General features: G+C 41.0%; 1 protein-coding gene across 1 annotated transcript; it reads right to left on the bottom strand.

The window, feature by feature from the left end:
* Positions 1-7,031: 7,031 nt before the first annotated feature.
* leng1 (leukocyte receptor cluster (LRC) member 1) lies at positions 7,032-10,958 on the bottom strand. The gene is made up of 4 exons (XM_070912468.1): positions 10,589-10,958; positions 9,434-9,637; positions 8,156-8,463; positions 7,032-7,348 (listed from the first exon to the last, which is right to left on the bottom strand). The coding sequence occupies exons 1-4, from the start codon at positions 10,718-10,720 to the stop codon at positions 7,123-7,125; spliced, it is 870 nt and encodes a 289-aa protein (XP_070768569.1). The 5' UTR covers positions 10,721-10,958; the 3' UTR covers positions 7,032-7,122.
* Between the last annotated feature and the right edge of the window lie 276 nt (positions 10,959-11,234).

The raw sequence follows: 11,234 nt of genomic DNA, 5'->3' as shown, positions 1-11,234 counted from the left end.
CTTCTTGTAAATGAAAAGGCAAACTCATAAGCAATAAAATGCACACTCAGATAGTTTACGGTGACTAATATTAGCTACAAACGTAGAATGAACTTACATACAGTCATTTCAGTGACTTGAATACTCCTCTGTACTTGTGCCACTGTTATGCTAACTTTACTATTATCCCATAACTGTGACATGTGGCCACAGTGGTTGCTGTCGTTGCAAAAATTACATAGTCTTGCATTAAGTCCCCAAAATGGCTACCCGAGTTTCAGCAGTTTCTCCCACCTGTACGGCTCAGACTCGGCCAAGAACTTCCTCTGCTCCAGAGGGCTGGCACTGACACGCAGCTCCTTCACCACGGCCTGAGAGGAGCTGCAGTCACACAGCACTTCAGCCAGGATCACCTAGCAGAGATCGATGGATAATAATATGCAAGAGTGCCCAGGAGAAGGAGGGCGGCAGTTAAAGAACTATTTTGAGTTAAGACTCCTGATCTGGTCGGTAGGCAGAATTAAATATAACATCTATGATGAGGGTCATATTCTACATGAAAACATAATGATATCTGAATGTGAGAGGCCATCATCTTACCTTTCCGAACCAGCCATTTCCTATCTCCTGAAGGTAGTTTAAAGTGTGCCTTTTGAAGCACTGAGACTTGGAGTCTAAAAAGGAGGAGAAATAAAAAAAGATCAGGGTCACACAGACGTCGGCATTAGATTTTCTTTTAAGACATTATATCTCACTTTTATAAACTGACACAGTCTGGAAAAAATAAAAACAGTGCTGCTCATAGGCACAGTTAAATACAAACTACCACTGCCATCGCCAAACGATTAAAGATCCCCTTCAGACGTGTTTTAAGACATATAAAATACTTTGCTTTGAATAATAATTTGTCAGACATAGTTTTTCTACAAAAAGTTAAATTACCTACTTTAAAATTATTAGAAATTATATCTATTCCTTAACTACGTGACACAAGATGTCTGAAAGTGACTGAAGAGTACATTTCTGTGTAAATGCACAGCACACACTGTAAATTGCATATTGGACCACAACTGGCTTCCAAACTCAGATTTAAGTTGAGCACAGGGAAACCTTCAGCAGATGAATGTGAAAACAGACTTCTGGTGAAACACATAATTCTGCATAGTGAAGCTCAAACATCCAAGCGAAGTAACAACAAGCAAAACACATATTTGAGTGAAGGGGGACTGACATGAATGACACAATACCCATCCTGAGACAAAAATGCATGTACTCCACCCTAAGATGTGCTGATACCATCCCTGTCTGTGGCCAAGTGTCAAACTTGGCCTGCTCATACGGAGCAGTGATGCAGAATTGTCTCGGATCATAGTTTCCACTCCATTGAAGTTCAGGAGCCGGTTCTACACTCAGTTTGAGACCTTTAATGGATCCACATCAGTGACTCAGGCAACAGACCCTGAGGGAGTTTAGTGCAGCACAGCACTTCAGCTTTCGTTTTGAGGGGTTTGAAGCTGTGCTCAAATGAGAGTCAGAGAACAAGAGTTGTTTAAGGTTGTTACCTGCTCCATCCTGCAGGGCGGGGCAGTTGGGCCTGTCTCTGACTGGCAAGGTGTAGACCTCAGGGAGGGAGGGACATGACGACAGGCTGTCCTCCTGGATGGGACTGGAGCCTCCAGAGCACTCCTCCCCGTCTGCATTGTCAAACTCCTGGTTGAGCCGCAACAGCACAGAAAAATCACAATAATGGTATAATTTAAAAAATATATAAAATAAATGGCACTCTTTCACTCAATGATACGGTCGGATTTAGCAGCAACTATCAAGGGCAGACAATGACAAAGCAGCCATTCTGAACTAATGACACCCTGTCTTCCAACTCAAAAACAACAACACTGTCAGGTCAAAAGATGGAGGCTTAGTCAAGGTTAGACTGACAGATGATTATTGACCGTTTCTACTTCATTAAACTGGAATTATTGACTCCTGACAAACAGATGATCAAGTCAAGCTCTTATTAAAACCATGCTGGCATGCTCAAAAGGTGTGAAAAAACAAAGAAAGCAGAGAGAGGTGAATAAATCTCTTACATGTTGAAGACTTACATTGAATCCCACTCCTCCTCTCTTACAGCACAGGCAGGTCAGGAGCAGCAGGACAAAAGAGACGAGCCCCGAGCAAGAGATGAGGATGACGACGTAGGGTGGAGGAGAGAGGGATGCAGCCCTGGTTTGAGAAACTGAGAGGAAGACAGGGAGAAAATACAAGGCAGCAAAGGATTTAATACAGAAATTCAGGGTATTTGTGCTTCTATAAAAGGGACACACTGTTAGGTTTGAGTCAGTGAGAAGGAAAAGAGAGACTTTTCATCAGAAAAGTGTAAAATCTTGTTACACAGGTGTTTTGTTTACAGGGAAACTATTGGAGCGTTTTCTTAGCGGCAGGTTTGGGACACAGTGGAGAACCCCAATGGACAGTTTGCATCAGGGATTTGGGGGAAAAAAGCAGGAAAAGAAACTAAGTTGAAGATAAAAAACGGTTGTCTGAATCAGTAAAGGAAAATAGAGACTGGAATTAAAGTTTGAAAGTGGGATAATATACCATTCCAGTAAGGAAAAAAGCATGGGGAAAGGGGAAATGTCAGAAATGGCATTCCACTCAGGAAACACAGTTAAGAAGCAGGGGAGGGGTGGCTGGAGTTGTCATTTAGGTAAAAAGGAGCGCTAACTGGGAAGGGTTGGAAACTGGAAAAATAATTACTCAAATCAGGAAGGTTTACTACTCAGGTGAGAGAGGGAGGGATTGGGACATTTGATATTTGTACCTCAACGTAGTCGATTGTGGGAAGTGAACCATCTGTAGAAAAGAAAAGGGGCAGGGCAGGGTGGTTAAATACCCTTCAGGTGTTATCTCTAGGTTTCAAACATTACATCACTTGATAAGAGAGAGGAACAATGACACCTTGAAACAGGCAGAAGGTGTCCAACTCACGCTTAACATAGTGCAGGACGTATATATTAAATATAAACATTAATATTTAAACCATTTTAGCCTGTCTTTTCTGAGTCTGTTCAAACAACGCAGCATTTTAGGCTGCAAGAATAACATTAGCAAGGTAGTTAGTAGGACTTTCACCACATGTAAACCCATGTACTCTCAAAAACAAAGCTTTAAGGCTGCATTCACTGATATTACAACATATTACACATATTTGAAATAGTTGTTAACACTAAAAAATACTATATTACAATCTCACATAACTATAAGCATGAGAAATAATGACAATTAGGGAAAATAATGATATTAACCAGGGGGTTACATAAACATTGATAAACTGTACCTTTAAATGTATGACTTAGCTTATGTTTTTCTGAGTCTGTGCTGTCTTGAAATATCCCAATTTCATGCTCTGTGTCCCACATACAAATCCAAAAAATACATTCATATGGTCATGATACTGTAAACACTGCATACATACATTTCGAAGTATATTTAATAATTTACCAACTTAATAAATAATGTATTTTAAAAAAAGGATCCGCATTCCACTAAAAAAAATCTATGACATGAAGTTTGTTTTATTTGCAAAATAAACATGTAGGCCTTGTTTCAATTAACACTTTAAGCACCTCTTGTTTTCCTGTTTTTGTCTTGTTTTCTTGCTTACAAAAAGTTGCAACACGGACAGAACATGATTCACTTGTTTCACACATCCTGAGCAAAGGTAAGTAAAGATGTGTTCAGCATATAAAACCACCTTTGTATCAAAGCGTAGGCTGCTGAAAGGTCTAATTTGTTGCTAATAAAAGAAAATCGGTTCACTACATTCCAATAAATCACAGATAATTAGTCCTACATAAGTTTTAGCTCATGAAACAGAGCGAAATACAGATAATTGTTGATCATAATTGTTGATCAGGGACTAAATATGAAACCTAAATGACCCTTTCGGCAGTGTGGTCCCTAAACATGCACCACAAACATATAACTGGTGGCTCTAACCCTGATGCACAATTCCTGTGCAGTGCTATTCTTTCATCTTTCCCTAGACAGATGTCCAGACAGACACTGCATATAAATAGGAACCTAACACAGGGCCTTTTCCACCAGCCCCGGTGCCAGCAGCTCTTATCAAAACAATACACCACAATACAATGACTGCACACATTACACAAACACAACACTCTGCCAGATCTTGGGGGAAGAAGGCATATTCAGATTGAGGAAACTAAAGATGCCAGCAGTGGTTAATAGGCTAAATAATCTCCAGTGTCTAGCGGAGGCTATTTATAGACTAAATATCTCGCACTGACCGACGATTTTAGCTTGCTATTCATACAGTATATGCTGTTTTTAAATGCCATCGATGTGAGGCCCGAGATCGAAACAGCCCCCCCTTATATTTTTATCACTGCATGCAAATATGGTACCCTACCCATCACCAAATCAGCCTCGCTGCTGTTTTGATTAAGTCAGCCTCGTACTGCAATAATAATTCGCATTATGTCTCAGTCACACAGGCTGATAATACAGTACCCCCCCCCCCCCCTTCCAATGTAGAGAGGCCTTTTCATAACTGACTACATCCCCCCCCCCCCCTCTCCTCCTTTCTCCAGCATCGCTGACAGGTTTTCAAAACCCCCTCCTCCTCCTCCTCCACCGCCTCCCCCGCCACCACCACCTCCGACTCCGCTCACCTTCCCTCTGCGGGGCTCCGAGGGCTCTCTCCGGGCTGAAGTACGACATGATCCCCGCCAGCGCTACCATCACCCAGCAGTGTGGCCGCATCGTCGCCGCGTCCGGAGCAACAACAACACCATCCGAGCGACGCTGCCGACTGTCGGTGTCGGTGTCTTCTTCTCTCCCGTCCCCCCGCCACGGTCTGTGCCGTCTCCGGGCTCACGCTGTCTCTGTCTCCCCCCTCCGCTTTTCTCCTAATAATAAAGAGCGTCTCCTCGCCTTCCTTGTTGTGCTCCCCCCTCCTCCTCCCTGTCCTCCCCCCCGCTCTAATCCGCAATTAAACACGGTGTGTGAGATGCTCTATTGTGCACCGCACGCTGTATACATTACTGCTCTGCCTCCGTCTGCGTGGAGCTCTGCTGACAACAACCATCCGCTGTTTCTCCCGTTACATACACATATAAATAAATATATTTCTTTCTCCCCCTTATCTCACAGTGTTGGAGGGTTGTCTGTGTTTTTCTCCTCCGCCAGCCTACGTCAGACACACGGCGCGCATTGTCATGGTCCAGCCTGCTCATCACAGCGCTGCCCGGAAAGAGAAAAATAATCTTCATATTATAATATTCCCACAGGCAGCTAATGGTGTGTGAGTGCTGCTCAGGAGTGGGATTCTATTGATTTCATATAGGTTTTTAAATATTTTAAAGTATCACTTCACTATTCATATGAGGACTTTGGGGTGTGATGTGATTGGCTTTCTATTAGCTTCCTATTAATTAATAACGTTGACGTGTTAATTGACCGCGCCTACAAGAGAGCATGGCTTCATTTAACTGCATTAGCCTATATCAAAAAAACAATTTTAGACGTAACTGTAGGCCTATATTTTCCTTGTAAGCAGCTATAATTTAGTTTTCCTTTTATTTCTTATTTAAATATCTGTTTATACATTTTCTGTGTGTAGCATGGAAGGGGCTACCACTGTGAATTTCACTGTGCAATCCTGTATTTATAATATAATACATAATAATTTTAAATAAAGATCAAGCTGTACAAGTCAGTGGGTAATTTACACTGCGTTGCCAGTTTATTAGGTACATAGAACCAAACTAATGCAGTTTAATACAACAGCCCTGCAATAAATCCTCCCTTCGTGGAAGCTATAATGTTCAGTTTTAAGGGTTTTAGGTGAGCGTTGATGCAACTTTATGGCCATTTTGGAGACTGTAGTTTGGTTCTGTGTTTGAGGTGGGCAAAATAAAATAAAGACTTAGACTAGAGTAACCCAATAAAATTAGTCAGCACCACAAACTATAGTGAACATGTACAATCGCTCATGAAAGTAGTATTTATTTCATTTCAATATTGTGTATTTTCATGTAATATTTTTTAAATAATTTATAGCAATGACTAAGACAGTAAATGTCAATATCTTATGTTGCTCATTGATGTTGGTACATGATGCAATAAATCTTTTTTTTTTTAACAGCTGACAATTTGACTCATCACAGTAGACAAAATGCGCTGGTGCCACTAATACTATGATTAAACTATGAAGTTTATTATTTACACGTGCGTTTCCTTCTGTGACAAGTCAAAATGTCATCTGTTAAAAAGGCTTTTATGTAGCTTTTAAAAATAACAAAATGCAGAATTTTACATTCTGTTATGAAATAAGAATGTACATAAGGACAACAGACACATATTGTCTGATCTCACCTAGGGCTGCAAGTATTTTAATTATTGATTAATCTGCTGATTGGTTTCTCAAATAATAGACACATCATTTAGTCTATACAATGTCAGAAAATTGAGGGAAAAAGCCCAGTGTAATTATCCTAGAGCCCAAGGTGACCAGGGAACAGTCCAAAACCGAAATTCATCTTAACGTAATATACAACAAAGAGAAGCATCAACTCCACATATTTGAGAAGCTGAAAGCGAATGGTTGGCAATTTTACTTGAAAAAAAAAGTTGATCACCTAATGGATTCATCGACTAATAATTTCAGCTCTACTCTCCACAGTGTAAGTTCTTTACTTAAAGACGGCTGATCTTCTAACACCTTTTGCAATATTGATATTGTAAAAGATTCTAACAGTTGGGTCTTTTCTTTGCTGAGAGACTGGACCCCCCCCCCCCCCCCCCCGATTGGACACCATCTGCCCTGCTGATGTGATCATGAGCCAAACGCTGCAGGGGCTAGAGGTAACTGCACCTGACCTCTGACCTCCCTGGAACAAATAAATAAAAAGTGGCCTACAAGCTGCCCCTTCATTAACTTACTGGCAATAACGCGACCAGGTTACAAGTATGTTCTTAATGTGACTCTAAACGTACACATTTTCCACATCACCCTCTCTCCTCAGGGCTTTTTACATTTGCGTCATTTATAGAAACATACAGGTCACAATATTTGTTTACTAACTATCCATCACAGATCAGATGCCTCAAACGAGTTCATGATTTTAATATTTCATCTCTCCAGCTGTCTCGATCTCGCCTTTGACGCTTTCGGGCAAGTTCAGGGAAGTATGCACTGTTGTACGGCCTCTCCCTCTCAGTTGTCTCCTTCCCTGACTCCTTGTCCTTCCCTTTGCCGTTCCTCTGGTCCAGCAGGGCCTGGGCTTTCCTCCGTTCTTCAGCCTCCCTCTGTAAACGCTCAGCACGTAACCTTTCTATGGAGCTGGAAAAGAGAGGAGAGACAGATTTCTTCATATCTCTCCAACATCATCACATTTTATTCATATCATGACATTCACACCAAGAATACCTGAATTACCAGGAAACTGAAAATGTGACTACAAGCGGGAAATAGTTCCACATTTTGGGAAATATGGTTATTTTGTATCTTGCCGAGAGTTAGATGAGAAGATTGATACCACTCTCATAAGGTAAATATAAAGCTACAGCTAGCAGCTGGTTAGGTTAGCTTAGCATAAAGACTGGAAACAGGGAGAAACAGCTAGCCTGGCTCTGTACAAAGGTAACAAAATCCACCTACCAGCACATCTAAAGCTCACCAATTATCACATTATGTCTCATTAGTTTAATCCATGCAAAAAATATGTATTGGCAACAAATATTCCGGTACATAACCCCTGTAAAACGGCAAATTGTGGTTTTCACACACCAGTTTTTGTACATTAAACACACAAGATACAACATGTTAATTAGTGAGCTTTAGAGGGCCAGGCTAGCTGTGTCCGCTTGTTTCTAGTATTTATGCTAAGCTAACCGTCTGCTGGCTTCAGCTACATATTTAGGGTACGGACCAGAGAGTGGTCTCGATCTTCTCATCTCACTCTCAGCAAGAAAGCGAATATGCTTATTTCCCAAAACCTAAAACTATTCCTTTAAAACTGAGCAGCAAAAACAGAAAAATCATGTACACCATGTCTAAATATTCTTAATGTTACTGGGTTGAAAACCGATCTACCATTAGTCATTATTATAATATTATAAGTATAACAAGAGAAATTGACTTTCTTACCTCTCTCCACTGCTCCTCTTTTCCCCTCTGCCTCTTTTTTCCCATTTCTTGCTCCTGTGGTCTTTTCTCTCCTTTACAGCCAGCGCTTTCTTCATATCTTTCAATGGATCTAAACTATCTTTCAATCTGTGATCTTTCTTCTCTCTCTCTTCTTCACTTAGTCCCTTCCTCTTTTCTTTTTCTTTCCTCTCTTCTTTTTCTTTCTTCTCTTCTTTGTCTTTACCGGTTTTCATGTACCACGGAGTGACCTCAGACCCTGGTTGGGGTCCTAGAGACACCAGCAAGCCAATGGCTCGTTCTTGCTTCTCCTGGAAAAAGAAACAAGGAAAACCAGCAGTAAAGTTTGTTGTGTGGTGACAGCAGTGCTGTTTGAACTGTTTAAACCTTCTGAGTGTAAAGAAGGGCAAAAATGATTCACGTTTCCTTTGGCTAATAGCAGTAACATTTTGACATTTTTTGAGATATGATTACAACACTTTGCCCTGAAATAGAAGGTTTGTGTCTCTTGTGGTTGTATTGATCAAACTCTCTGTCAGCATTAGTTTTTCTCCACTCTGGCGCTCCATCTGTTTACCCTGCTTGTATGCATTGTGGTTGGGCTGCATCCAGAATATATTTTGCTTTTTGACCACAACAAGAGACTGACCGCCTCCACTGATGACTGAATTATTAAGGTCATGCAGAAACAAGTGTAAAATCATCATCATCACAAAGACTGTAATCCCTAAAATTGTACTTAGGTCAAGTGATAACAACTAAACCATTTCCATGACAAGTGAGCAAACTCTGTCTGTTGATGAAGGCCACAAGATGTGATGGAAATCTACACAAAAACCAAGTAAGTGGACCTTGTGATAAGAATTTTTTGCCAAAATCGAATGTAACTCTTCAAAATTTATTTATTTACATCACCTTACAAATACATAAATTACTACTATATTCTTTGTGATTGAGACGTGCTGAAATGATGGCTGAGAGAGCTAGAAAATGCAGCAAACATCTATAAAGGAGAAAAGCCCTTGTGTAAGCCGTCATGCTTCCGCACGTTTAATCAAAACTAGTGAGGTTCCTTGATGGGAATCAGCACACTGCACCAGTGTTCACCTTTCCATATTAAAACTGAACGACCATAGTTGTGAGCAATGTAGCAGACACAGGTTAGCAACAGCAGACACGTTATACCTTTCAGTGTAAAGCCAGAAATGGTATCAAACTAATAAAATCTAGGAAACATGGAAAGCAGAAATAGTCACGGGAGGTTCGAAGTAGCACCATCACCTTTTCATCTTTCTTTTCTTTGAGATACTCCTCGTTCCCCTTCTTCTCTGAGGACTCCTCCAGGGGAAAAAGATTGAGATGCTCAAGAACTCCACTTCGTCCACTCTGTTTATCATCGTCGTCATCATCATCATCATCATCCCTCCTTCCTCCTTCTGACTGGAGAGCAGCTCGGGATTTCTTTCTCAGATACTCTGTACGTGCCTGTAGTGAAGAAAAGTCGTAAGTCCAAACTAAATATATTAAAAACAATATATATATATTCTTTATAATACATCATATCATAGGTATTACATGGGCCGGGAATACTCTTGTTAACGATACAAAGACACTACACAAAAGAGAGAGCCTGTATAGTAATATCATTGGAAATAAAAAGATGACTGACTAAGTACTGATTTCCGAAGGCACACTTTATCGTCCTTTAAGGATTACTTTGTAAATCTCACCAATGGTAGCACAGTAGTACAGAAACAAATATTACAATAGGGACATATTTTTCATTGAACTCATCGTTATTTTAAAATCTGAACTTGAAATTGTACACGGCCGGGTCCAAAAGTCTGAGTATACAACCAAAACTGTAATTTGCCATCTCTTTACTGAGTGTAACTGCTAATGCAATTTAGCATCTTCATGTACATGTTTAGAAATGTTAGTATGAAACAGAAATACACGCCTAACAGACTAAAGGGAAGCATCATCATGTCATGTTGTTGTCAGGCCTGATGAAGGTTTGGGGGAATAAAGTGGGAAATGTTGGAGAAGAGTTGTGCGACTTTTGCCGAAGCTCACGCCGGTCCCCAACTCACATGTTAACTCAAGGCTGCTAATAATCAGAGCGAATTACAGTTGAACTGATTCGTCAAGATATACAGGGGTTGATCAGGAACGATTTTAATAGATGACTAAGTGTTTCAGTCATTTTGCCAAAGCATCTGCTCTTTTCAGCTTCTCAAAGTGAGATTTGGGGAACTTGACGTGTATTGTTTGTTTAATAATAATGACACTACAGGGCTTGAGGTGCTGGAGGTGGACTCAGACTTTTGGACAGCACAGTGTGAGACACTTCTACTCATCACTCTCAGCGAGGACTGTAGCATCATCATCCCTGAAAAACAAACAAACAAACAAACATGACAACACCGGGGTCACCTCTTGCTCCGCACGCTCCACGCGACGCTTGGCCTCGCGCTCCTCCTCTGCTGCCTGGGCCTCGTCCCTCCGCACGCGCGCGACGTTGTCCTTGTTGCGGACGTGCCAGCTCTTCTTTGGAAGAATATTCATTGTTGCCTTGACGACTGTTGATACTGTAGCTTAGCAGTCAGCTAGCTAGGCTGGCTAGCGTCGACTGAAGTGGGAATGAGCAGTGGGCACGGTCAAACACTCAATTTGTTTGTTAAACCGTAACGCATGTAGCAAGAGGAAGTGGGGAAATGAGTAGAGCTGAGAATAGACTAAATATAAGACAGAAAATAAGAGAAATGCCACCGTTTTGAAGTTGCTTAAGCTAACGTTAGCTACTTTCCAACGTAACGCTACTTTAACGTTAACGAAACAGCTGCGAGCAGAGACATTTAACTTGCTCCCTCATAACAAACTGGGGAATAAACAAACAAATCATTTCAGCAATATAAAGTTAAAAGACAGGACTCAAATACTGTCACTGACTTGCTGTGAGAGGAGTTGCTTTTGCTGGCGGCTGCAGTAGCCAACAGGAACAAGTAGACACAAACAGGAAGTAAACATTAAACATTTTTGCAATACCACAATTGTTACACTAGAGGGGGCTACAGGTCCT

Source organism: Enoplosus armatus, chromosome 9, assembly GCF_043641665.1.
Source record: "Enoplosus armatus isolate fEnoArm2 chromosome 9, fEnoArm2.hap1, whole genome shotgun sequence".
NCBI classification, from domain to species: domain Eukaryota; kingdom Metazoa; phylum Chordata; class Actinopteri; order Centrarchiformes; family Enoplosidae; genus Enoplosus; species Enoplosus armatus.
Note: the sequence above shows the minus strand (reverse complement) of the source record. Positions and strands in the feature narration are given on the sequence as shown.

What these genes read in the sequence shown, in the direction of transcription:
- leng1 (XM_070912468.1), bottom strand. Translation starts at nt 10,720, where the DNA reads ATGAATATTCTTCCAAAGAAGAGCTGGCACGTCCGCAACAAGGACAAC. An exon ending in TGGAGCGTGCGGAGCAAGAG is followed by an intron (nt 9,638 to 10,588) that starts GTGACCCCGGTG and finishes TCTTCACTACAG; the next exon opens with GCACGTACAGAGTATCTGAG. An exon ending in AAGAAAAGAAAGATGAAAAG is followed by an intron (nt 8,464 to 9,433) that starts GTGATGGTGCTA and finishes TTCTTTTTCCAG; the next exon opens with GAGAAGCAAGAACGAGCCAT.